Genomic DNA, 22535 nt, shown 5'->3' with positions numbered 1-22535 from the left:
GAGCTGTACGTTGTCAAATTTAGTTATCCTTGGGGATTGTCTCTTCCAAAGCACAAGTCAAATCCCCAGTTGGGCAAAGCTGACGACGTTCCTTGGGCCTGGAAGAGGCTATGAAACCAAAGCTGTAAAAATCAACGTCCAGCCAGAGGCAGGAAATGAAAGCTATTCAGAATACATATGCTAAAAGTACTCCTGGTAACCGGAACCCAGCAATGACAGGAAGCAGGAATTCCTGAGACACAGCCTATTTCTAGAACTCATGGATCAGTTGATTATTTTTGAACTCAGAGGGGACTCCCCGGAGCTACCAAGTTACCTGTGTCCTTTAAGCCTATGGTCTAGAATTCTGATCAGACCTAAAAGAACAGCCATCCTCCCCACAGACACTGAAGTCTTGGGGAGACAGGAACTGCTATAAATGCCCAACAGGGAAAAGCCCCTCAAGCCCTCAAGAGACTAAAAGCATCACAAGTGAGAAACCCTTATTCTCCCCCTAGGCCCCCCCCCCCAAAAAAAAAAAAAATCTGGAGAAGGTTAAGGCTTCCTGGAGCACAGTCCCTGCCACCACGTCCCGTCAGCCACTCCACGTTCCGAGCTCAGAGCAAGCTGGGGCCCCCTCAGGAGGGCCAACACTGCGGGGGGGTTCAGGGGTAACTGGGGCTTTTGTAAGGAGAAGAACTCTCCCCTATTTCACAGGGTGTCAGGAGAGAAAGTATGAAAAGACTTCCGGCCCCTTGCCAAGGGAGGGGCTTTCCTTGTACCCCTGGGGGTGGTTTATGCCAGCAATCACGGTCAGGGTCTCTGGGGGCTGTGGGAACACCGAAGTCAGGGCAGCAGTAGGAAAGCTCCTTCACCACTCAGATAGCACAGGGTGGCACAGTCTCAGCACACTTCTCCTTTCCAGCATCGATTAAGCTGGCAAAAACAGTTTGGAAAATGTGTTGAAAATCCTCCATTTTGACTTCATGCTTTGGTGCTTCCACATTTTTCTCACAGCCCTAGTTCTAAGCCCACACCCCAAACCAGCTGAAATCCCTTAAAAAAAACCCCAACCAATGGATTCTAGTTCCCTCCTTCCCTCACTCCTCTGTCTGCTTTGCTTTCGAACCCAAAGTGCAACTTCCTGGTGCCAATTAACCCGAATCTCACTCCAGACCCCCAGGAAGGGCCCACAAGCTCTCACTGCCCACCCATTTGGTCAAGCATCCTTCTGACCAGGGCTCTGCATGGCACACGGTGAACTCTCCTCTGGTCCTATGAGAAGAATAAACCTCCTCCTCTAAGTCTTGTTCTCTTCTCCTGTGGCTGCACCGTTACCTCACCTTACTCAGTATCCTATCCTTAGAGCAGAAAACCTGTGACAATGATGTGAGCACCTCCTCTCCTGGCCCTGCTGAGCAGCGGTGGCCCTGGGCCATCTGGATCCCATCTCCTCAGCTCACACTTGCTCCTCCCTCACACTTGAGGTCCAACTCGAGACAATGTTTTTGCACCTGGCAAAATGGCCAAGGCTCCAAAAGGACAAATGTGCCTGAGGAACATCAGCTCCTACCAACACAGGGCTGATCCACCACAAAGGGCTGATCCAACACAGGGCTGATCCACCACAAAGAGCTGATCCAACACAGGGCTGATCCAACACAGGGCTGATCCACCACAGGGCTGATCCACCACAGGGCTGATCCAACACAGGGCTGATCCAACACAGGGCTGATCCAACACAGGGCTGATCCAACACAGAGCTGATCCACCACAGAGCTGATCCAACACAGGGCTGATCCACCATAGGGCTGATCCAACACAGGGCTGATCCAACACAGGGCTGATCCAACACAGAGCTGAGGAACGATTTAACTCAACTTGGATAAAGTGGTTCCTGCTAATGATTCAGACTAGACTGAGAGAATCTAAAGCCAAGTGCAGCCTCTCCAGGGAACCAGGATGTTAACAAACTACCTGGAAAAAAATAACCACATACCCTTATATTGCTAGTTTGATGGAATAAAAACGTGGCTTTAAGAATGCATACTCTCCACAAAACTGAGCCCTTATCTCTATTCTCCTATATTTTTTCTATTTATTTCTATGGCCACTGGGATACCTGCCTTAAAATATGTGCGTGTGCGCACGCACACACACACACACACACACACTTTGTTCTGTAAGTCACCTCTGTGATTAGCCCAGCCTGACTTACGTATGGCATGGGTATTTAGGAAAATGACTATTTATTCTCTACTACCACAGTCTGAAAGCTTGAAAAGCAACCACGTGGTAACTGACTATAGGAGGCAGCTTCTCAGATGGCCCCAAAGATCTCTCTTTCCTCCTGGTATTCACAGTCTTGTATGATCCTCTTCACTTGAGTATCTTGCTTCCTCGCTTCTAATACACAAAAGCATTTTGTGATTATAACTTCTGTCTCTGTGCCTGGCTTTGATGAAGTCAGCTTCCTTGTTGGAGAGGACCATGTGGCAAAAAACTGGTGGTCACCTCCAGACCACAGCCAGCAAGGACCTGAGGCTCTCAATCCATCACTCAGTCCCTCATGGGACTGAATCCTGCAATAACCATGTGGGGCTCTTTCCCCAGTTGGTCCTTCAGAGGAGACCCCAAGCCTGCCAGAGCCCTTGACTGCAGCCCTGTGAGGGTCCTAAAGCAGAGGACCCACCTAAGGCAGGACCCTGTGAGGTAATAAATGTGTATTGTTCTAAGCTGCCCCATTTTGGGGTGATCTGTTATACAGCAATAGATAATTAACACACTGAAGAAGCAACTGATGTGTCTGGCATATTTTTAAATTGGTGGGTCCCAGACAGGATTCTAAAAGCAGAGAACAAGAGAGGCAAGCAAAGTGTTACAGGACAGGCTAGAAGTTAAAAGAAGGGTAGAGAATGATTGTAGAAGGGATTAGGGCCAAGGCACGTCTAACCTCAATTAACATTTTGATGATTAACACTCCTCACATCTAGGCTGCAGTTAATTTCAACTGCTTTGCTTTAAACCAAAGACCCAAGAAATTAAATACTTTATAAGCACCCTCTCAGCTGACCTGAGCAGCCAGGTGTTTGAATATGAAATTCTGGCAAGATGTTTTTTCTCTCTGCATTCTCATTTCTCAAACCAGTAGTGTGTTAAATTGAACTGAGCGATAAGTTCCACAAGGGTGGACAAAGTATTATTCCCACTGTGACATAAACAAGGGAGCCTGTGCTCCTCACCCTGACCCCCCAGACCTGAAGAGGGTACCCCATCTATAAAGAGCCTATCTGTTCTAGACAGAGCTCTTTGGCTGCTCAAGTGGGACAAGCATCTGTGAATTACAAATGCACCTCATTCTCACTTGAGAAACACGTGCGTTCTGTCTAAATCTGGGGGTGGTTTCTGTTGTTTTTGCAGGGGGTTGGGGGAATCAGGCCTGAACTGAGACCTAGCTTTAAGTCATTTCAACATAAATTATCTTTTCAAGAAAACCATAGACAGAGCTTCTGTACAGAAGAGGAAACGTTAATTGATTAAGCAGCGGGAGTCAGAAGAGACTAAGCCCTCCGCATCTGGAAGGAGAGGAGGGCTGAGCTCCTTGGCACACATGGTCGGTTACTAACATATGGTTGTATCTGCTGGCCCAGTCCGCCTGTCCTGCTGAAACCAAAGCGAAAGGAAAGGGAGAAGGATGAAAATCAAACCTCTGGTGAGGAGGGAGAGGCCCGGGCTCCTTAGATCTTTGTGGAGCTGCCAGGCGTTACAAGGCAGTTCTTAGCCCCCCAGCTCAGTGGGCCCAGGGGTACCATGGCAGAGGCAAGCAGCAATTCGAGGAGAAGGGGAAAGCCTGCCTCGCAGGTCTACGTTCCCAAGAGAGACTTTTTCCCATTGCAAACCTCTTCCCACAGTCCTCTCCTTCCCAGGGTCTGCTTTTACCATAATCTGGGTGTTACTGACGGACAGACAGCATGAAATTGAGTTCCAATTCAATCACACACTACTGGGCAGACGATGTAGATTCACACTGAATAATCTCCAGATGAAATCACTACGAAGCCCAGTTCCATGAATATTTATTCCCAGGATGCTGTGCCTACTGTTTCAAAAACAACCTCACACATTATTTCTAAATCTGAACAGTTAGTCCTGCATTCTGGTTTATTGATTTTATAAGTCTTAATGGTAGTTAGGTTTCTGGGAGAAAAGTTTTGAGGATTCTTATATAAAAGTGTTAATATCCTCTTATATCTGTAGAGTTCATCTGACTATCTATCTATCTATCTATCTATCTATCATCCATCTATCTCCACAGAGAGAAGAGAGGGAACAACTTAGAATTACATGCATGCTCAGATATTGCTTAAAATATTACTTGAAGCAGGGGAATAACTAAAAATTAAGCATGACTGAAAGTGCTAAATTAGGTAATTAATCAAAGAGATTGAAAGAAGCAGGCATCCTAACAGGAGACTAAATGACTGTCCCGAAGTCCTTCCAGCCCACACGAGGCTCAAGGAACAGAAGGCTACAAGCTGGCAGTGGCTCCTGGCGCTCAGGGCATGTCTTTACCGCGGACAATCATACCTGCTCACTAACCCAAGCCCAGGGAGACCCACCGTTGGCCCCTCTCTTTGACTCAAAGGATACCCTTTCTCCTTCTCTTTTGGCAATCCCAAAGCTGTATGAGTCAAGGGGAGGGGTCTTTTCTAAACCAGGTCCTGCCTATGTGGGGATGTGTATCCAAGGTGACCTTCCATTGTCACTGAGGCTGACCCGCAGGTACTCACCGGTGCACTGGTACCCGTTGCCGGTGTAACCAGGCAGGCAGACGCAGCGGAAGGCGCTGCCTCCAAGGTGAACGCAGCGGGCCTGGCCAGAGGGAGCACAGGTATGGCTACCATCCTCACAGGGGTTGGGAGGTAGGGCAATCACTGAAAAGAGAAGGAGGAGAGGATGTCCAAGAGTTCAGGCCTGCAAATGGGTGAGCTTTGCTCTTCATGGCGCAATCTGGCACACCAACAGCATTGGGACTTCTGAAGACCAACAAGGAATGCAGGTTCTCAGGCCCCATCCCAGAGGTAGGGAATATGAATTTTAACAAGATCACTAGACGGTTTGTAGGCATATTGAACTTCGAGAAGTGGTGGTCTGGATTTGTGGTTAAAGCACTAGGCATGAAGATCATCAAAACAGTGGATTTAAAAGTGTTTTTTCTTTAATATCATCTAACAATGGGATGAATTTGAAATTCTAGTTCTTTTGGATCCACTTTTTTTGGGATAATATAATAAGATACCTAGAAGATGGTATCTTATTATAGACTAGGGGCCCTGTGCATGAATTCACACATGGTTGGGGTCCCTTGGCCTCGCCAGTGATCAGGGCCAAGGGGCAGATTGAGGCAGGCTGGCTAAGAGGAGGGACTGAAAGAGCTTGGCCAGCGTGGGAGTTTGGCTGTGGGAGCGCACTGACCACCAGGGGGCAGCTCCTGTGTTGACCGTCTGCCCCCTGGTGGTCAGTGCTCATCATGGCTACCAGCCAGTCATCCGGTTGTCTGGTCATCTAGTTGTAACAGTCGCTTAGGCTTTTACATATATAAATGTGGAATGCTATGGCTGGTCAAATGGGAAAAGCATCTTTTTTTTTTTTTAATATATTTTATTGATTTTTTTACAGAGAGGAAGGGAGAGAGATAGAGAGCCAGAAACGTCGATGAGAGAGAAACATCGACCAGTTGCCTCTTGCACACCCCCTACCAGGGATGTGCCCACAACCAAGGTACATGCCCTTGACCGGAATCGAACCCGGGACCTTTCTGTCCGCAGACCGATGCTCTACCACTGAGCCAAACCGGTTTCGGCGGGAAAAGCATCTTTGAATTACAAATCTATTTTACTGTAATTTGGGACATATTTGGCCTCTACCTAGAGCTGTTATTATTTATTAAAGAAGCTCATAGTCTTGTTACATGATTGGACCAAATAACAGACACACGGGAATCCCAACTGAAGTGAACATCCTTCAATATCTCAACACCAAAAATGTCTATTTAGAGAAAAACAACAACAAAGCAACTAAAACAAACAACCCAGAACAGAACTGAGCCATAGCTTAGGGTTATTTTAATGTAAATTGTATGTTTTCTAGAAAAACCATACGGCAGAAGTGGAAATGTTAATGAATGAAAGAGCCAGGTTCAGCATCATTTTGGCCAAAAAGAGGAATGACTTTGGGACTCACAGATGCAAGTGTACTGGTCCTCTGCAAACCTGTAGCCGCTCCGGCACTCACACCGGTAGCTTCCCGGCAAGTTGATACACATGGAGTTGGGGCCACAGCGATGGAAGTCAGTTGCACATTCATCCACATCTAGGAAGAAATCAGAACAGAAAAGTGCTCCTCAGATCGAGGATCCCACAGGTGGAAAGTCTGGAGACTCAATATTTTCTCACCACAACGAGGCTTCAATGGGACTCACAGTTGATGGACTAAACAGGAGTTGAAACGCAGGGTTTTAAGCACCAGATATGGCTGCATGTTGCAGATCACAAATAACATTTCAAGTCATTCAAGCATAAGCCACAGGGAGATGAATTTTGAACAAATATTCTGAAAAGGTTTTGAATGTTTAAAAAAATACTGAACATTTAGAAAAACAACAACACTGCAACAATTTTTGTTTCAAAATGTAAAGAGATTTCTACTGCTACTTTTGGGGTCATAATAGGTGAAAAAACACAATGTCTGAACCTAAAAAACAAAACCAACCAACCAACCAAACAAACAAACAAACAAAAAACAATCACCAGAAAACGTTCTGCTTAATATGTGTAAGAAATATTTAATACAGGTTTAAAATTTCAAAGCTTAAAAACTCAGAATATCCAGGAATTGCAATAGAGGTCTTCTTTTCACAGTCCCGTCCCCAAATACCCACCTTCAAACTGTCCTCTCAAACTATCCAGCACACACCTTAGTTTTTACATCCCCGCCTTTAGATTAATAGCTGCTCACCCCATGGATCAACGGAGATCATTAAGAAATGGACACTGTCTCTTATAAACATAGTGCCTGACAACTCCTCGCGAGAACACAGACTATGGCTCTTACCCGTGCAGCTCCGTCCATCCGCCTGGTACCCAGGCGTGCACTTGCAGGTGTAGTCCACGCCTGTCCCCGGGGAGCACTGAGCTGTCGGGCCACACATGTGGCTCCCATCGTAGCAAGGATTCACTGGCATGGGGGCTGGGTGCTCTGTGTGAGCAGAGAGGAAATAAAAGCACAATCTGGCTGTTGTTATGAGAACGGCACAGGAGGGAGCTCCAAGAGTTGTTGGAACTAACTGCATTCTTGTCTGTGTTTGTGGCGCACCTGGCAACCTGCTAAATTAGTAATATCCAAAGCGAGGCTGCATTCTTTGTATGGCGATTTTTAAATCCAGAATGACTTCCTTTTGCCTACTTTATAGACAACTAACCTTTTCTTATTTATAGTAGGTTTGTGTCCAGGGAATAAAAATATCCAGTACATGCCCTGGCTGGTTTGGCTCAGTGGTAGAGCGTCAGCTTGCAGACTGAAGGGTCCCAGGTTGGATTCCAGTCAAAGGCACATACTCGGGTTGTGGGCTTGATCCCCACTAGGGGCCATGCGGGAGGCAGCCGATCAATGATTCTCTCTCATCATTGATGTTTGTGTCTCTCTTTCCCTCTCCCTTCCTCTCTGAAATCAATAAAGATATATATATATATATATATATATATATATATATATATATATATATATATATATATATATAGAGAGAGAGAGAGAGAGAGAGAGAGAGAGAGAGAGAGAGATATCTATATATATATATCCAATACATGGCATTTTATTTAAAAACTAGAGGCCTGATGCACGAAAATTCATGCCAAGAGCAGGCCTTCTTTCCCCTGGCTGCCACCACCGGCTTCCCTCCAGCTTCTGGGACCCGGGCTGTTTCCCTCCTCCGGCCACCCGCAGGCACCCAGCCGGGACCCGGGCTGGCTTCCCTTGGGCTGCCTGCAGGCACCCGAGACCCGGCTGGCTTCCCTCCAGCCCCAGCTTTGTCAGGAAGTTACATCCAGAATGACGTCCGGAAGATATCCGGTCTAATTAGCAATATTACCCTTTTATGATTATAGATTATTATAGATGGCCTATCAGCTCATGTGATTCTTGGGGTAATTCTGAGCGGGGCTGTCATCCCCATTATTGGTAATTTTCCCAGATAAGGAAAGTGAGAGCTCTTTGAAAAATTGCCTGAGCTCACAAAGCCAGGAAGTGGGACAATAAGGACTCACACCCCGAATTTCTGCTCATAAATTGAGCAATCTCTCATTAAAATTCACTATAAATCAAAATTCATGAGAAAAATCTTGCTTCTACAAAATAAAGAGGAATGGTTTTTGCAGTATTCACTTTTTAGGATTAACCCTGCCATGGACCCATCCATCCACTAGATAGTGATGACTGTTAACATCTGAAATCTTCCCTAAATAATTTTATTTCTACATGCAACTTATAGTAACGCTTATTGAGCACTATATGCCAGGCACTGTTCTAAACCCTTTACTTCCCATCCCCTTAAATCCTCATGACTATACTGTGAGGAGGTAACCCACTCCAATGCTACACAGCCAGAAGAGATGGATGGGGCTGGGATAAAAAGCCAGGAAGTCTGGCTCCAGAGACCATGCTTTCCATCATTTTGTGACAGCCATAACCAAGGGAACTTCATAAAGTTATCCAGCCTCAGCCCAGGGCACAGAGATGATAGTGTTGGAAAGGGCCCCAAACACCCATAGAGGATGAATCCATTAACCATGAGCACTTCCATTTACTTCTGATTCCTCCAGTAAAAATGAGAACACAGCCCGGCTGACATGGCTCAGTCGTTGAGCACTGACTTATGAACCAGGAGGTCAGGGCACATGCCTGCGTTGCAGGCTCAGTCATCCCCAGTGTGGGGCGTGCAGGAGGCTGCTGATCAATGATTCTCTCTTATCATTGATGTTTCTATCTCTCTCTCCATCTATGAAATCAATAAAACACATTTAATAAATAAAATAAAACAAGAACACAAACAATGCTTCTATCCGTTAGAACCACTGAAGACAATAAAGAAAATCCAACACATGTGAAAAGTGACTCTCCCAGGCAGGCCTCCCCAGTTCCCAGTGACTATGTTCATCTTCCTCCTCACTTAAAGTTTTTTTTTTTTTTTTATCTTTGTCTCAATCCCTAGAATTAATTCTGGACTTAGATTTGAAAGATTTTAGGAGCCTGACCCAAACCTCCCAGGTTCTACATCAGGCCATCTCTGCTACCACTGGGGCCCTCTCTAAGTCATGCTAACTTGGGCTTCTGCCTTGGATTTCTATGTCTGATTCCCCGTCTTGACAGCCAGCTTAGTACACGCCATGTCTTGTCTTTTTCCTAACAGCTCCCTCACTTCCCCAGAAACCAGCATCTTGGCATCGCAGACAGACTGTGGCGTTCCCACCTAGGTTGGACCCACGTGCTTGCTGCTGTCGCCTGCCCCACAGAATGGACTTGTTCCCAGTCCTTCAGGATGTCTAGCCACCACCCGGTCCTGGCCCCACTGCCTGCACTAGGACTCTCCCAGCTTCCTGCTGTGAGCTGGGAGGCCTTGGCTGAGTCCCTGATGGGACACCCTTGCTTTCTGGTGAAGTCCCATCATCTACTTTAAAAGAAACACCACAGTGTGTTCCTGTAGTAGAATAGCCTCATGGTACCAATTCCCATATTATGGAGAGAGAGAGAGAGAGAGAGAGAGAGAGAGAGAGAGAGAGAGAGAGAGAGAGGGAGAGAAAGGCCAAAGATTTCTCCTTGGTTTGCCTCAGTGACACTGGCCAGAGTAACAGCAACGTTGCCAAGAGAAGAGGACCAACAAATGACTCCAGCATTTTTTTTTAAACCTGATGAACTTAAGCTTGCCAGCATAAGCCTAGCCCCCAAATCACGCAGACATCCTTGGACGCCCCTCATTTTTCCCTCTGGACCTCTTGCAGACGGGACAGAAGCCCAGCATTGGGGCTGTCGCTGGGTTAACCTAATAGTGTAGTAGACCAAGTTCCTGAGTCAGGCCCAGCCTGCGTTTCAGCTAACAACGGCAGGGTCATGTCCTCACCGGAGGCCCCGTGTAAGACAAGAACCCAATTCTCTCCCAGGATCATTTCTCCATTTTAGGAGAAGATTCTTTACAAGATGCCTGGCCTACCCAGCCAAAGGGGAATGTGTGCTTTGAAATGTTTTAATTTATAAATACTCATGCTTGGCCTTCTTGTTCAGTGCTTTCCAGCATCACATTTTCACCCTGGCACATCCCAGCGAAGATCAGTGAGTATATAAGAGCTTACACTCTCCGAGGCGTATAAAGAGAAAAAAAAAAAGCAGCACAAAAGTTGACATGCAACCTTGGACAGGATACAGCAGCCTACTTGAAATTCAGGAAAAATGCCCCCGATTACATAAAACTGATTTAAAATAAAATACACGTCACAGACAAGACTGGCCATATGACTAAATGAAAACGTGGAGCCCTTTGCTCAAAATTAGTAAGCGCTTCCAGAAGACAACAGCAGAGCCTTAACCCGAGTGTTAAAGCCCTTCTGTGCACAGGGCCCGCTGACTAAATTTGGTTTTCAGGAGCATCTCTGCAGCCACATGGCTGTTCATTCCCCATGGCGTGTTAGCTTGTCTCCTGTTATAGTAAGCAAAGAATAGCGGTGCCCTTCTTCAGACATTTTCTGCTTCACCCTCACCCTCTTACACAGCTTGACTCTGACAGGGGATCTGGAACTCATTTTCTCATTTAATCAAGAAGGGAAGAGCGATTTTCCTTAAAGGAACAGCCTGCTCAGCTTCAGTGCGGGGCCCTCTGCCCAAAGTCTCCTGGACTCGCCAGAGAGAGCCCCAAAGGGGAGCCAGGGCAGGAGACCGCCAGCCCACACTGAAGGGGTGGGTGTGTGGCCGCCGTGCTCAGCACCCCTCCTGGACCCCTGGGGAGCCAGGGGCTACCACCTCAGGGGCTGCTGGACCGGGCCACAGACTTTCCAACCAGATCATTGTTTCCTCTGGAAAAAGTGGGAAATTCTATGCACTGAGAAGGGAAAAGAAAAGAGGTTTTCTTTTTGTTTATCTTTTTCTTTTGTTTCCCCCCAACCCTATCACCACCCCACCAACATCCCCTACATCCTGGTTTTTTTTGTTTGTTTGTTTTTCCTATTTGGAGAGAATAAACAGTATGGCTGTTTTCTGTGGGGGTGGATGAAGCAGGGTGCAAACATAAAGGGTTAAACTATGCATTCCCTCTTGTAAAAGTTGCTCTAAATTAGAAGCAGCCCGGTGGCCAGGAGGCCAGCAGGGCCAGGTGGAGGGGAAGGCCCTGCGGAGGGGAGAGGGGGCTCTGGAGCCGGTGCGCGGGTTTGAGTCCAGCTCCCCTCCCCATTTCTAGCTGTGACCCAGCAAATTGCTTCATGTCTCCATTCAGTCTGGAAAGCGGGGTAACAGTCCCCTGACTGGGTTGAAGTTGCAGTGGAGAGGACCCGGGTTAGTTCGTGAGGGTACTTGGTTTTCTTGGTGTTTAGCACCAAGCAAACCATCCTTTGCCATCCCTCTTGTTACTATTAGACGTGGTGTAGAAGGGAACAATCATATACAATTCTGAAGACAAATTAGCAACTTGTGCCTGCCAGTGTGTGGGATTTCTCTGGCCCTTTGTGACTCCTACGTGGTATGTCTCTAGGAGAAGCACACCAGAGATCTATCTTTTCCCTAAACGATCCTCTGTGGCCTGGGAGGCCCTTCCCACTCATCACTGTTCTCACAGACCGAACGCCTACACCCCAGCTACGGGCTGGGCTGGACACTCAAAGATGAAGAATGCTTTCCCCAGCTGTTTTTGTTTCAGTCTCTCCATGAGGAATTGGCAATTTTCCATCCCTCTGAGGTGCATGTTTCTCTAAAATCAAGTGACACTGGCCTGCTCTCAATTCACTATCTTATAATCCCATCGCTGGACACCCAATGCTTGTGTCCATCTAAGTTTCCTAAAACCAAACCGACCTCCCACCCAAACCAGCTAACTCAGGACTCTCATTTCAAGTCACCTCTGCCTCCTTGAAGAGTCTTGTCCTCTGACCTGAATCTCCTGTTATTTGGTATCAATTCCCTATTTCCCTACTATTTCCTCAGGTAGGCAACCACGAAAACTGCTTTCCTCTGTGGATTTGCCTATTCCAGATATTTTATATACATAGAATCATGCAATATGTTCTTTCCTACCTAATTACCGTCAGCATGTCTTCAAAGCTCATTCATATTGTAATGTGTATTAGCTTCATTCCTTTTTACAATATGTTTAATAATATTCCACTGTATGGATACATGACATTTTAAAGAATCCATTCATCAATTGATGGGCATTGGGGTTATTTCCACCTTTTGGCTATTGTGAATAATGCTGCTATGAATATTCATGGACAAATTTTTGTGGGGACATGAAGTTTTCATTTCTCTTGCATGCATAGCTAGAAGTAGAACTGCTTGGATTGTAAGTTTGTGTTTGACTTTTTGAGAAACTGCTAGACTGGTTTCCATAGTAAGTACAATCATTTTACACTCACACCAGCCATGTATGTGGGTTTCAATTTCTCCACATCCTTCCCAACACTTACCCGTTTTTTTTTAATTATATCCATCCCACTCATGTAAAATAGTATCGCACTATGGATTTGATTTTTCATCTCCCTGATGATGAATAATGCTGAGCACCTTTACTGTGCTCATTGGACATTTGCATATCTTCTTCGGAGAAATGTCTATCCATAATTTTTGCCTATCTTTTACTTATGTTATTTCCTTTTATTCTTAAGCTGTTCTTCATCTATTCTAGATTCAAATTCCTTACTAAATATATGATTTACAAATATTTTCTCTTTTTTGATAATGTCCTCTGAAGCACAAACGTTAATTTTGATGACATCCAAATTACCTATTTTTTTTCTTTTGTTGCTTGTGTTTTTTAAAATATCATCTTCTTAGAAGCTATTGCCAAATTCAAGGTCATGAAAATTCATCCCATGTCTTTTTTTAAATTCGAGCTCTTACATTTAGGTGTTTGACCCATTTTGAGTTAATTTTTGTACATGGTGTGAGGTAGAGGTCCAATTTCATTATTTTATACATGGATATCCAGTAATTGTCCCAGAATCATTTGTTAAAAAAGATTAGTCTTCTTCCTCACCCAACTGTTTCGGCACCCTTGTCAAAAGCAGTTGACAGTAAATGTGTGTATTTCTGGACTCTCACTTCTGTTCCACCAATCTGTATGTCTAGCCTTATACCTGTCTAGACATACAGATCAATGTCTTGATTACTCTGTGTTTTGAATTCAGGAAGTATGAATTCTCCAATTTTGTTGTTCTTTTTCAAGATGATCTTGCTCTTGTGGGATCCTTAAATTTCCATATGAATTTTAGGATCAAATTGTCAATTTCTCAAAACACACACACACACACAACCAGCTGACAGGAGTGTATTGAATCTATAGATCAATTTAGGAAGTACTGCAATCTTTACAATACCAAGTTATTTTTTATTTTTGAACATGGAATATTTTCCCATTTATTCAGATCTTCAATTTTTTTAAAAAAAATGTTCTATAGGTTCCTTTGTAGACATATTATGTTTTTAAAAATTTATAATTTAATCCTAAGTATTTTATTATTTTTGGAATGAAATTGTTTCCTTAATTTCCTTCCAGTTTGCTCATTTACTACTATATAGAAATATAATTAATTTTTGTATATTGACCTTATATCCTGCAACCTTGCTGAACTTGCTTATTAGTTCTAATAGTTTTTTAATGTGAATTCCTTAGATTATTTTCTACATATAAGAACATGTTATATAATACAGATCATTTTACTTCTTCCTTTCCAATGTCTCACTTTCTTGACTAATAGCCCTGGCTAGAACCATGTTGAATAGAAGAGCAAACATCCTTGGCTTGTTTTTGATCTTACAGAAAAAGCATCCAGTCTTTCCTCATTAAGTGTGGTGTCAACTGTAGGTTTTTCATACATGTCAGTTGTATTTTGTTTTGTTTTTTTGGGGGGCACTGGATTTTTGTCCCACCTTTAAGTTTTAGCTAAATTGTCTCTGCCTTAGAGACATCTTCCCTGAACCTCCAGACCAGGCTAAAAACACCCTGTGCTTATCACAATTATCACAACTACCTGCCAGCATCCCTCTGCCTCCTAACTTGGCCCCAGCTTGTTCACAGTTGTATTCCCAATACAGGTTGCAATACAGGTTGGTGCTCATCATTTCTGTTGCAAATCAGCCTCACATACGATGCTCCATTCCCAAGCTTGGCAAGGATATTGTTCTCAAAGTTCCATTTCTGCCTCTGTCTCCACCTCAGGGACAGGACCCTGCTTTATTCATCTTTATACCCAGCACATAAAACACAGAGCTTGGCACAGCAACCATTAGTAACCTCTGTGAATCACTCTGAGGCTACTCAAAAAGGTATTAAGAAAGCTTACATGTAATTTTTCCCAAGGACAAAAAAGGAAACTCTACCTTCAACAGGGCCAATTTGATTGGTCACAGCAAATCTAAGCACTCTCTCCTCATCGCTGTACAAGGCCATGGCCCGGTCCACTGTCAGCTGCCGGGTGGCAGGGGTACCCAGGGCTCTGGGGGCGTGCCTGCACGCCTGGTACGTGATGTTCTGCTGGATGTGGTAGGACAGTGTTCGGTTGATGGCACCAGAGGTGAGAGAATAGTCTCTGGAACTTGTGGAGGTCACAGCTGCAATAGACACATGATGGAGGCAAACCGGTAAATTTGAAAAATATTAAATACAGAGAATTTCACGTAGAGTATGTTTGTCTGCACATAGATTTTTATCTAAATCCTGGGACATGTTCACTTGGGAAGTTCCTGAGTTTACACGGGAACCTACAAGGCAATCCCAAGAACCTGAGCTGACCCAGAGCCAAAGTACTGAGAGGGAGGAGGTCCGGTCACTGCTTGTCACTATGTGAAGATAAGTGCTACTATGTGCCAGCCCATGAGGTGCGCCCTGTGATCGTGGGCAGAGCCTTATAGAGGCTAAGAAGTAGTCAAAGATGCAAGGCTGGCATGTGGGCACCTGACTCTACTAAGGTGACCAGACGTCCCGCTTTTGGCGGGACAGTTCGATTTTTAACAATTTGTCCCGTGTCCCGTGGCGTTTTAAAAAAGTCCCTATTTTTGGAAAGATTCTTTTAAATCTTTTGGACTTTTTAAAAACGTCATGGGATGTGGGACAAATTGTTAAAAAATCGGGACTGTCCCGCCAAAAGAGGGACTTCTGGTCACCTGACTCTACACCCCATGATTTTAGCCAGTCCATCCTCTACATCACACAGGGGATGGCTTCCCACCCCCTGTGCCTGAATACGTCTGAAGGGCTCCAGGGAAAGGAAGGCGTCATTTCTTTCAATCTGAGTCCCGAGTCGGGAGCACAGGCCAGTTACCTGGCACCCACTGACCTCTGAACAGCCCAGGTCTCAGCAGCCATTCTCTTCTCTGCATCTCCCTGCCCGGCGCCCGGTCCTCACGCAGTAAGAGGAGCAAGGGCCAAGGAGAGACAACCCACGCAAGCCGCCGTGTGGCAGCTGTGACCGGCAGGATCCTGCATTCGGGTGTTGTGTTAGAAAGACCTCGCTTTGCACACCTCCCCCATGTCAGGTGGACAGAAAAGGTGTTGTTATTCTCATTCTGAAGATGAGACCACAGGCTCTCAGATGATGACCTTTTCCCCACCTATTCTAAGTGGCAGATCCAGGACACGCTTTTCTATCTTCTGACTCCAAACCTGGCATTAATTTTACAACACTGCAGCATGTCTGTCACTTTAAAGCAGGCGTAAATAAGGTTACAGGATGAGTCTAAATTCCAATAATCACTATTTTGACACGGCCCAGAGAGCAAAAGGGTTAAAAACTATATATAATCATAGCATCCCTACCCATCCCCAAAGACAAAGTTGGTGTTGATGACATTATTATTATTTGAAAGCATTGGGTAGGAACATTAAGACTCTTGTGTATAGCAGCTGACATTCTGCTCATTTACACTATAAATTTGATATTAACAACAAAAGTGAAAAAAAGGACATTAAGCTTATTTTACGTGCCACACACTCGCCTAAGGACATGCCATGTAGTAACACTTAATCTCCGACACTGTCTTGGGCGATATGTACCATTCTCATTTTACAGATGGGAAGACCAGTTACACATACCTGAGTCCGAGTAGTGATAAAGCTCCTTGTAGGGAGCCACGTGGGCTGTGAAACCTGCTGGGATGTAAGGCACTTGGCCTTGAATGTTGGTCTTCATGATCAGATAGTCCTCTGGGTCAAGCCCCTCAGCCACCTGAGTGATCTGAACCCTCTCCTTTCCTGGGTAGAAAGTAACTTCCATGTCATGGACAAATGTAGCACCTGGAGGGGGCGAAAAAGTCGGTACAGAGATGAAAAGAAGTCTTGCATCTTCTAGTAATAATCACCAGTGCGTATGTCCTTTCCCCTCACCCCCCAATTTCCACTGCTGATGGAGGGGGACGGGGGACGGCCCTAAGGAGGTCACGTGATCCCCAAGACTAAGTGCTGCCAGCTGTCGATTACATCAGCTCCTCAACTTCCCTCTTACAGAGGGTGTTGCTATCCCGCCACATCTCACACCATTTCTTTTTTGTAGGGGCTTCTTTTCTGTGAGAAATAAACTCCTGGAAACATCACTGACCTTTCTCTTTCCAATGGTGCCCAAATTAGCAAAAACAAACGGACCAACGAACCAGGATACCCTGTTACACTTCAGTTTCAGAGAAATAATGAATATGTTTTTAGCATAAGCATGCCCCACACAATATTTGGGGCATACTTACATGAAGTTATTAAAATTATTCATTGTTTATCTGAAATCCACAGGTAACTGGGTATTCTGTATTATATTTATCTACGTTTGACTCAAGGTTTTAGTCAAACCCTTATTAAGAGCAAGATCCTCTAACAGCTGTTGAGCTCTACAGCTAGAGATTAGGGGTGGGGGTGGAGTGGGACTTTTCTCTCAGCCCTTTAGGTGCAATAAGATAAATCTATCAGGAAACGAGCTTTTTCAGGTGGAGAGCAGAGAAGCCAAAAATTACCCTCTGCACTCTCGCTTCCACAGGGTGGTCCTTACACCAGCATAAGCATCGCCTGGGAGCTTGTGAGGAAAACAAAATCAGACCCCACCCGAGCCTACTGAGGGAGACGCTGCATGTGCACAAGAATCCCAGGGGATCTGTGTGCTGGATAAAGTCTGAGCAGCTCTGGTCTCTCCTCTCGTAGGTCGGAGTGGTCAGGGCGTAGGTCGGAGTGGTCTGGGCGAAAGAAGAGGAAAGGCAGTCCTTTCCCATGATGTTCTATTATCTCCAGGTGCCCTATTGTTTCCTTCGGAACCTCCCTATTGGACAGATCTCTGTATAACTCAATTAAACAGAGCCTGACCAACAAGTTTCAACAAATTGGGGCGAGAAGACACAAATGCTCCAGATGGAATCATTCTATTTGTCAGGACAACTGGGAGGAAGCCACAGTGGGCCAGGGTAGCTCAACGCTACAGCGGTTCCTTCCATCTCCCACTTATTCTGCCCGTTAAAACAAGAGGGCCCCTGGAGCTTCAACAAAGGCATTGGAGCAGATGCCATCGAGAAGAAACCACTGTCTTTCGAAAGCAGTCCTGCGAGGCCAAACCAGCCCCAGCTGCCTCCAGACAGGAAACCACAGGCCTGTGGCTCTGGGATGCAGAATAAGAATCCAAGGAGCAACGCCACCGAAGCCACGGTGACCACCGGCCTCTCCGGGGCCCTGCTCACCTGTGAAGCTGAAGCCGTTCTCAAAGCCCGGTTTCTCTGAAGCGAAGAGCCAGCCAAACAGGCCTCCGATGGGGGTGAGGGGGAGAAGGGCCTGGGCGGCGGGCTGGGGGATGTGGCTGACGGCTGTGTAGGCTCTGCCATCATCGCTCACAATGTAAGCATGGAGGTCCACGTCCGTGAAGGTCACGGGGGTGTGATCCACGAGGAGGCGGCCGCTCACCTTCCCGTTGACTCGATGAGGCGCCCCTGAAAAGCAGCAAGGTCATCATCCAGGCTGGGGAGGGGCCCACGGAAAACGTAATTCCACTGCACCCCCCCAAACTCAATCATTAGCCATTGTCACGATTCCCGGATCAACCAATTACCCATCTCAGTATGAAATGCACCTGTGTCCGATCTCTTTTCTCCCATCGTCCCTCTCTCCCATCCACTTTGACTCTAATGAGCTGGCAAAAAAGGATTAACATTTTTGGCTAATCCTCAAATTGGGACATTAGCCCAAATATGCTCATTCCTCAAACATCCATTGAGCATCTGCGAGCTGCTAAGGCTTCGGTTCAGGTAGCAGAGGTACGAGGTGTACAGACAGAGCTCCCAGTGGCAGCTGGAAATGAGCCAGCGGCAGAAATAGACACGGAGCAGCCTCCAGCCTGCCAGGCTGGCACGCCTCACCTCTCGGCAGACAGTGTTCCCCATTTCCGTTAAACTGGGACTGGCAGTGGCAGCAGAAGCCGGTGGCGTAGTCAGTGCAGAAGGCGTTCCGGGAGCACCCTTGGTGGTTGTGTTCACAGGTCTCCTTGTTGGGAGTTCTATACAAGAAGTCTGGAAGGTCAAACAAACCTGCATTAAAGGACCAGGCCAGTGGTCGGCAAACTCATTAGTCAACAGAGCCAAATATCAACAGTACAACGATTGACATTTCTTTTGAGAGCCCAATTTTTTAAACTTAACCTTCTTCTAATGCCACTTCTTCAAAATAGACTCGCCCAGGCCATGGTATTTTGTGGAAGAGCCACACTGAAGGGGCCAAAGAGCCGCATGTGGCTCGCAAGCTGCAGTTTGCCGACCTCGGGACTAGGCGATTCCAGCCTCCTTGATGCTGCCAGCTTCATCGTGGACACCGTATCCTCTCCGTTACATCAGTGTAGATTGTAACAAACACGTGGGTATTGATGTTTGAGGGACAGGGATAACACTCAATGCAGGGGGATGAACTTGCGTGGTCTGGCAAGAACGGCTGCTGACTCCGAGGGCTCCCACCTGGTCTCATTGCCAGGCTGGTGAGCCAGCGTGAGCTGAGCACTCTGCTTGGAGTAACAGAGAGCCCACCAGTAAGAACGTGTTAGGGTGAACTGTACAAAACTGCCAGCTTGGGGGTCAAACACGGCCAAAGATCAGCAACTTTAGTTCAACCTGACCCCCTCAGAGGAAGACAAAAGAGACAAATGCCATTTTATGCCTAACCATTCATGCTTCTCTTCTTTTAGGAGACCCTGACCTTAAAGAGAATAGCCTATGTCTTATCTCACTACCCAGAAAAAAAAATTTTTTTGTTTTTGTTTGTTTGTTTTGAGGAGAGGGGCCTTAAAGAACACGCAGCTCCCTTAAGGAAAGTGTGTGGGAGAAAATGGAGGGAAAGACTTGGGAGTCCATCCAGCTGTTGAAAGCCCTGAGCCTTTGCAAGGTTTCTTGGGAAACAGGCAGGACTTCATGCGGTGGTAGAGCCTGGCCACCACCCCAGTCTCCTGGAAGCCCCAGCAGACCTGGGTACAAGCAAGCTTCCAAGTGCTACCAAGAAACAAAGGAGTTGGAGCAAACACCATGCATCATAAAGGGCCACATGGGTGGGGTGTGGCTGGGGTGGGCACTGATGGACAAGAGATGGCTTTCTCCCTGACACTGGGGATGATGCCAATCCCAAGCAAAGCCACCAGGAGGCACAGGGGCTGTGCACACCTCTGCTCCTGTATCCCCAGGAGCTGGTATTGGGTATCTGTGCCAACAGGAAAGGCACAGAACTCTAGTGCTAGACTGATGCTGCTGTCTTCCCAGGAAGACAGACACCCTAGTTTAGGTAGTGGTATCCCAGGTCTAGGTCTAGAAAAGAGGGAAGGAGAGGGGAAGCAATATGATGGGGGAGGGGAGGGCGCGGGGGGGAGGGGGGGAATCAATATTTGCCCAGTATTCCAGCAGAGAACAGAAACAAAGAAACCAGTGGGGGAAGATGTAGCACTGTATATGTCACAATATCCTATATAATAAAAGGCTAATATGAAAATTGTCCCCTTGGAGTTCGACCAACTGGGAGTTCAACCACTTGCTATGATATGCGCTGACCACCAGGGGGTGGCACAGAATGAAGGAAGGCCCTAGCCAGCAGCCAGAGGGCTCGATCGGCCCTGATTCCAGCCAGCCTAGGGACCTTACCTGAGCACGAATTCATGCACTGGGCCACTAGTAGTTCCATAAAGACTTTTACCCACCAGGCGGAACAAAGTTAACACTGAACTAGTGCTTAATGTATGCCAGACACTACCCTATGAACGTGAACTCTTAATTTCTGTAGAGCAGGGGACGACTTTGATCCATGTTCCATAGATGAACAGGCTGAGGTATAGGTTCAAGTGACTTTCCTGAAGTCACAGGGGCAGGAGGCAGCAGAGCTGGGTTTGAACTCAGGATTCTATTACCCCTCCAGGGAAGCCTGGTCCACGCATCATGAGAGCCGGGTGAAGGATCTGACCAGGGGTCTGGGGCTAGTCAGCAGAGGCTTCAGCAAGGAAGGTTTGAGCTATCAGACTTAACGGCAGAAGATGACAGCGATGATCGGAGGGGTACCGCAGCACCCTGGGAAAACACAGGTAGGGGGAAGCGAGAGCGGGAGCTTTTGGACAGCACCCGAGTGCTGCTTACAGATTCCTGAGGTCCAGCAAGCCGAGGGGGTGGCAGCACAGACTCTTGACTCCAAGGCAACATCTGGCTGGGAAACGAGTGAGAAGGAAGTTGGTGACTCAAGATTTGGGACAAGGGCCTGCACGGCACAGTTGAGAAACCCCAGCCTGATAAAAATTAAAAACAAGGCATACTAACCCTGAACAGCTTTTAAAACAGAAAAGTGACAAAAACTCAAGACAGAATGACAAAAACTATTCTAAGAGGGAAGCTATATATCTATCACTGTCTACCTTTGGTTTAAGAAAGGAAGTAAAAAGAAATGAATGTGGCTTGGGTGTGTCAAAGTCTGTTTTCTCCAGCTCAAAATTGCAACTAAATGCAAAGAAGTAGCCCCAGGAGGGAAGGCACACCTGAGTGTGCTCACAGGCCCGGCTGCCACCCGGATTCTCCCTCTAGAACCCGGAGGGTCCCAAGCCCTAGAACCGTGGTCGGCAAACTGCGACTAACGAGCCACATGTGGCTCTTTGGCCCCTTGAGTGTGGCTCTTCCACAAAACACCACGGCCTGGGCAAGTCTATTTTGAAGAAGTGGCGCTAGAAGAAGTTTAAGTTTAAAAAATCTGGCTCTCAAAGGAAATTTCAATCGTTGCACTGTTGATAATTGGCTCTGTTGTCTAATGAGTTTGCCGACCACTGGCCTAGAACTTACCCCAGCATGGCTCAGATGGCCGTGGGAAACTACGCAAAGGCCGTCGTCTCTCAGTTTCCTCATTTCTGAAATTGGGAGGACACCTCTTTTCACGCCTCATTGCAGAAATCATGTTCTCTAAATTAGTAAACTCTGAGCCCCAAGGTGAAAAAGCAATCTCATGCAGGTCTACAGTGTAGTCATTTTCGGGAAACCCAGTTCAAAATAAAACCAAACTCTATCGCTGCTCTGCCCCAAATTAAGGAAAGGATGGATCTGTGTCATGTGCCCCCCGTTTGTTCCTTGGTGAAGACTCGTTCTCTGACCCATTTCCCGTTCCAAGGGTGGGTTATGAGACGGAGAGAAGGGATGGAGGACCACAGATGTGGAGCGTTAGATTAATTTAACTGATATACTAGCCACAGGCACGGCTTCTACATAGGTAGAGAGGCACGGCCATGCAGCCAGCCACAAACAAAGACAACTGTGCACGTTGAAGCTGACTGGCGTGCAGGCTACGTTTTTCTAACAAAGAAAAATAATGGTTAGGCTCCCAGGAAAGGCTAGGATGAGACAAACGATGGGTTAAGTTCGTTATTGCTAAGCTGGCCTGGGAGTCTTTTAAAATCTGGTGTGCGTGAGGAACAGGGCATCCTCAGGATGGAATTCACTGAGCCAAGCACTGCGTCACAAGCTCAGCCTTCCGCCCCAGGCCAGCCGCGCCCGGGGCACTCAAATAGGTTTGCTCCTAATCAGGGGGCTGTAAGGCCTGCTTTCGGGGCCCCTTTTCCCTGCCTGCCTTCACACACAGGTGCACTCACTTCCCACAGGGCGGCTTGCTAGGTGCAAAGCGAATGCTTGTTGCAATCTTCATTCAACAATTCAACAAATATTTATTGGGCACTTACTATGGCCCTGGTGCTGGTCTAGGAATTGGGGCTAGAGTGGGGTGGAGGTGAGGGTGGATGGGGTGGGGATGGGGGGGCTTAGAGAGAGAAAGACAATGTATTCCTGTC

The 22535-nt window shown here is 46.6% G+C and overlaps 1 protein-coding gene across 2 annotated transcripts in view; it reads right to left on the bottom strand.

The window, feature by feature from the left end:
• The window catches only part of NID2 (nidogen 2), a 61445-nt gene that overhangs the window by 15476 nt on the left and 23434 nt on the right, over nucleotides 1–22535 (bottom strand). The window contains exons 5-11 of one of the 2 annotated variants that reach the window (XM_084869885.1): nucleotides 18610–18777; nucleotides 17938–18183; nucleotides 16322–16522; nucleotides 14611–14841; nucleotides 7093–7236; nucleotides 6223–6351; nucleotides 4770–4913 (exon numbers count right to left, since the gene is read on the bottom strand). In XM_084869885.1, the coding sequence (XP_084726011.1) occupies nucleotides 4770–4913; nucleotides 6223–6351; nucleotides 7093–7236; nucleotides 14611–14841; nucleotides 16322–16522; nucleotides 17938–18183; nucleotides 18610–18777 (1263 nt within the window). The remainder of the gene's footprint in view (nucleotides 1–4769; nucleotides 4914–6222; nucleotides 6352–7092; nucleotides 7237–14610; nucleotides 14842–16321; nucleotides 16523–17937; nucleotides 18184–18609; nucleotides 18778–22535) is intronic. The other variant, XM_084869884.1, reaches the window with a different exon arrangement.

This window comes from Pipistrellus hanaki, assembly GCF_964339955.1.
Source record: "Pipistrellus hanaki genome assembly, chromosome: 1".
NCBI lineage: Eukaryota > Metazoa > Chordata > Mammalia > Chiroptera > Vespertilionidae > Pipistrellus > Pipistrellus hanaki.
This window is presented reverse-complemented; position numbering and strand designations above follow the sequence as displayed.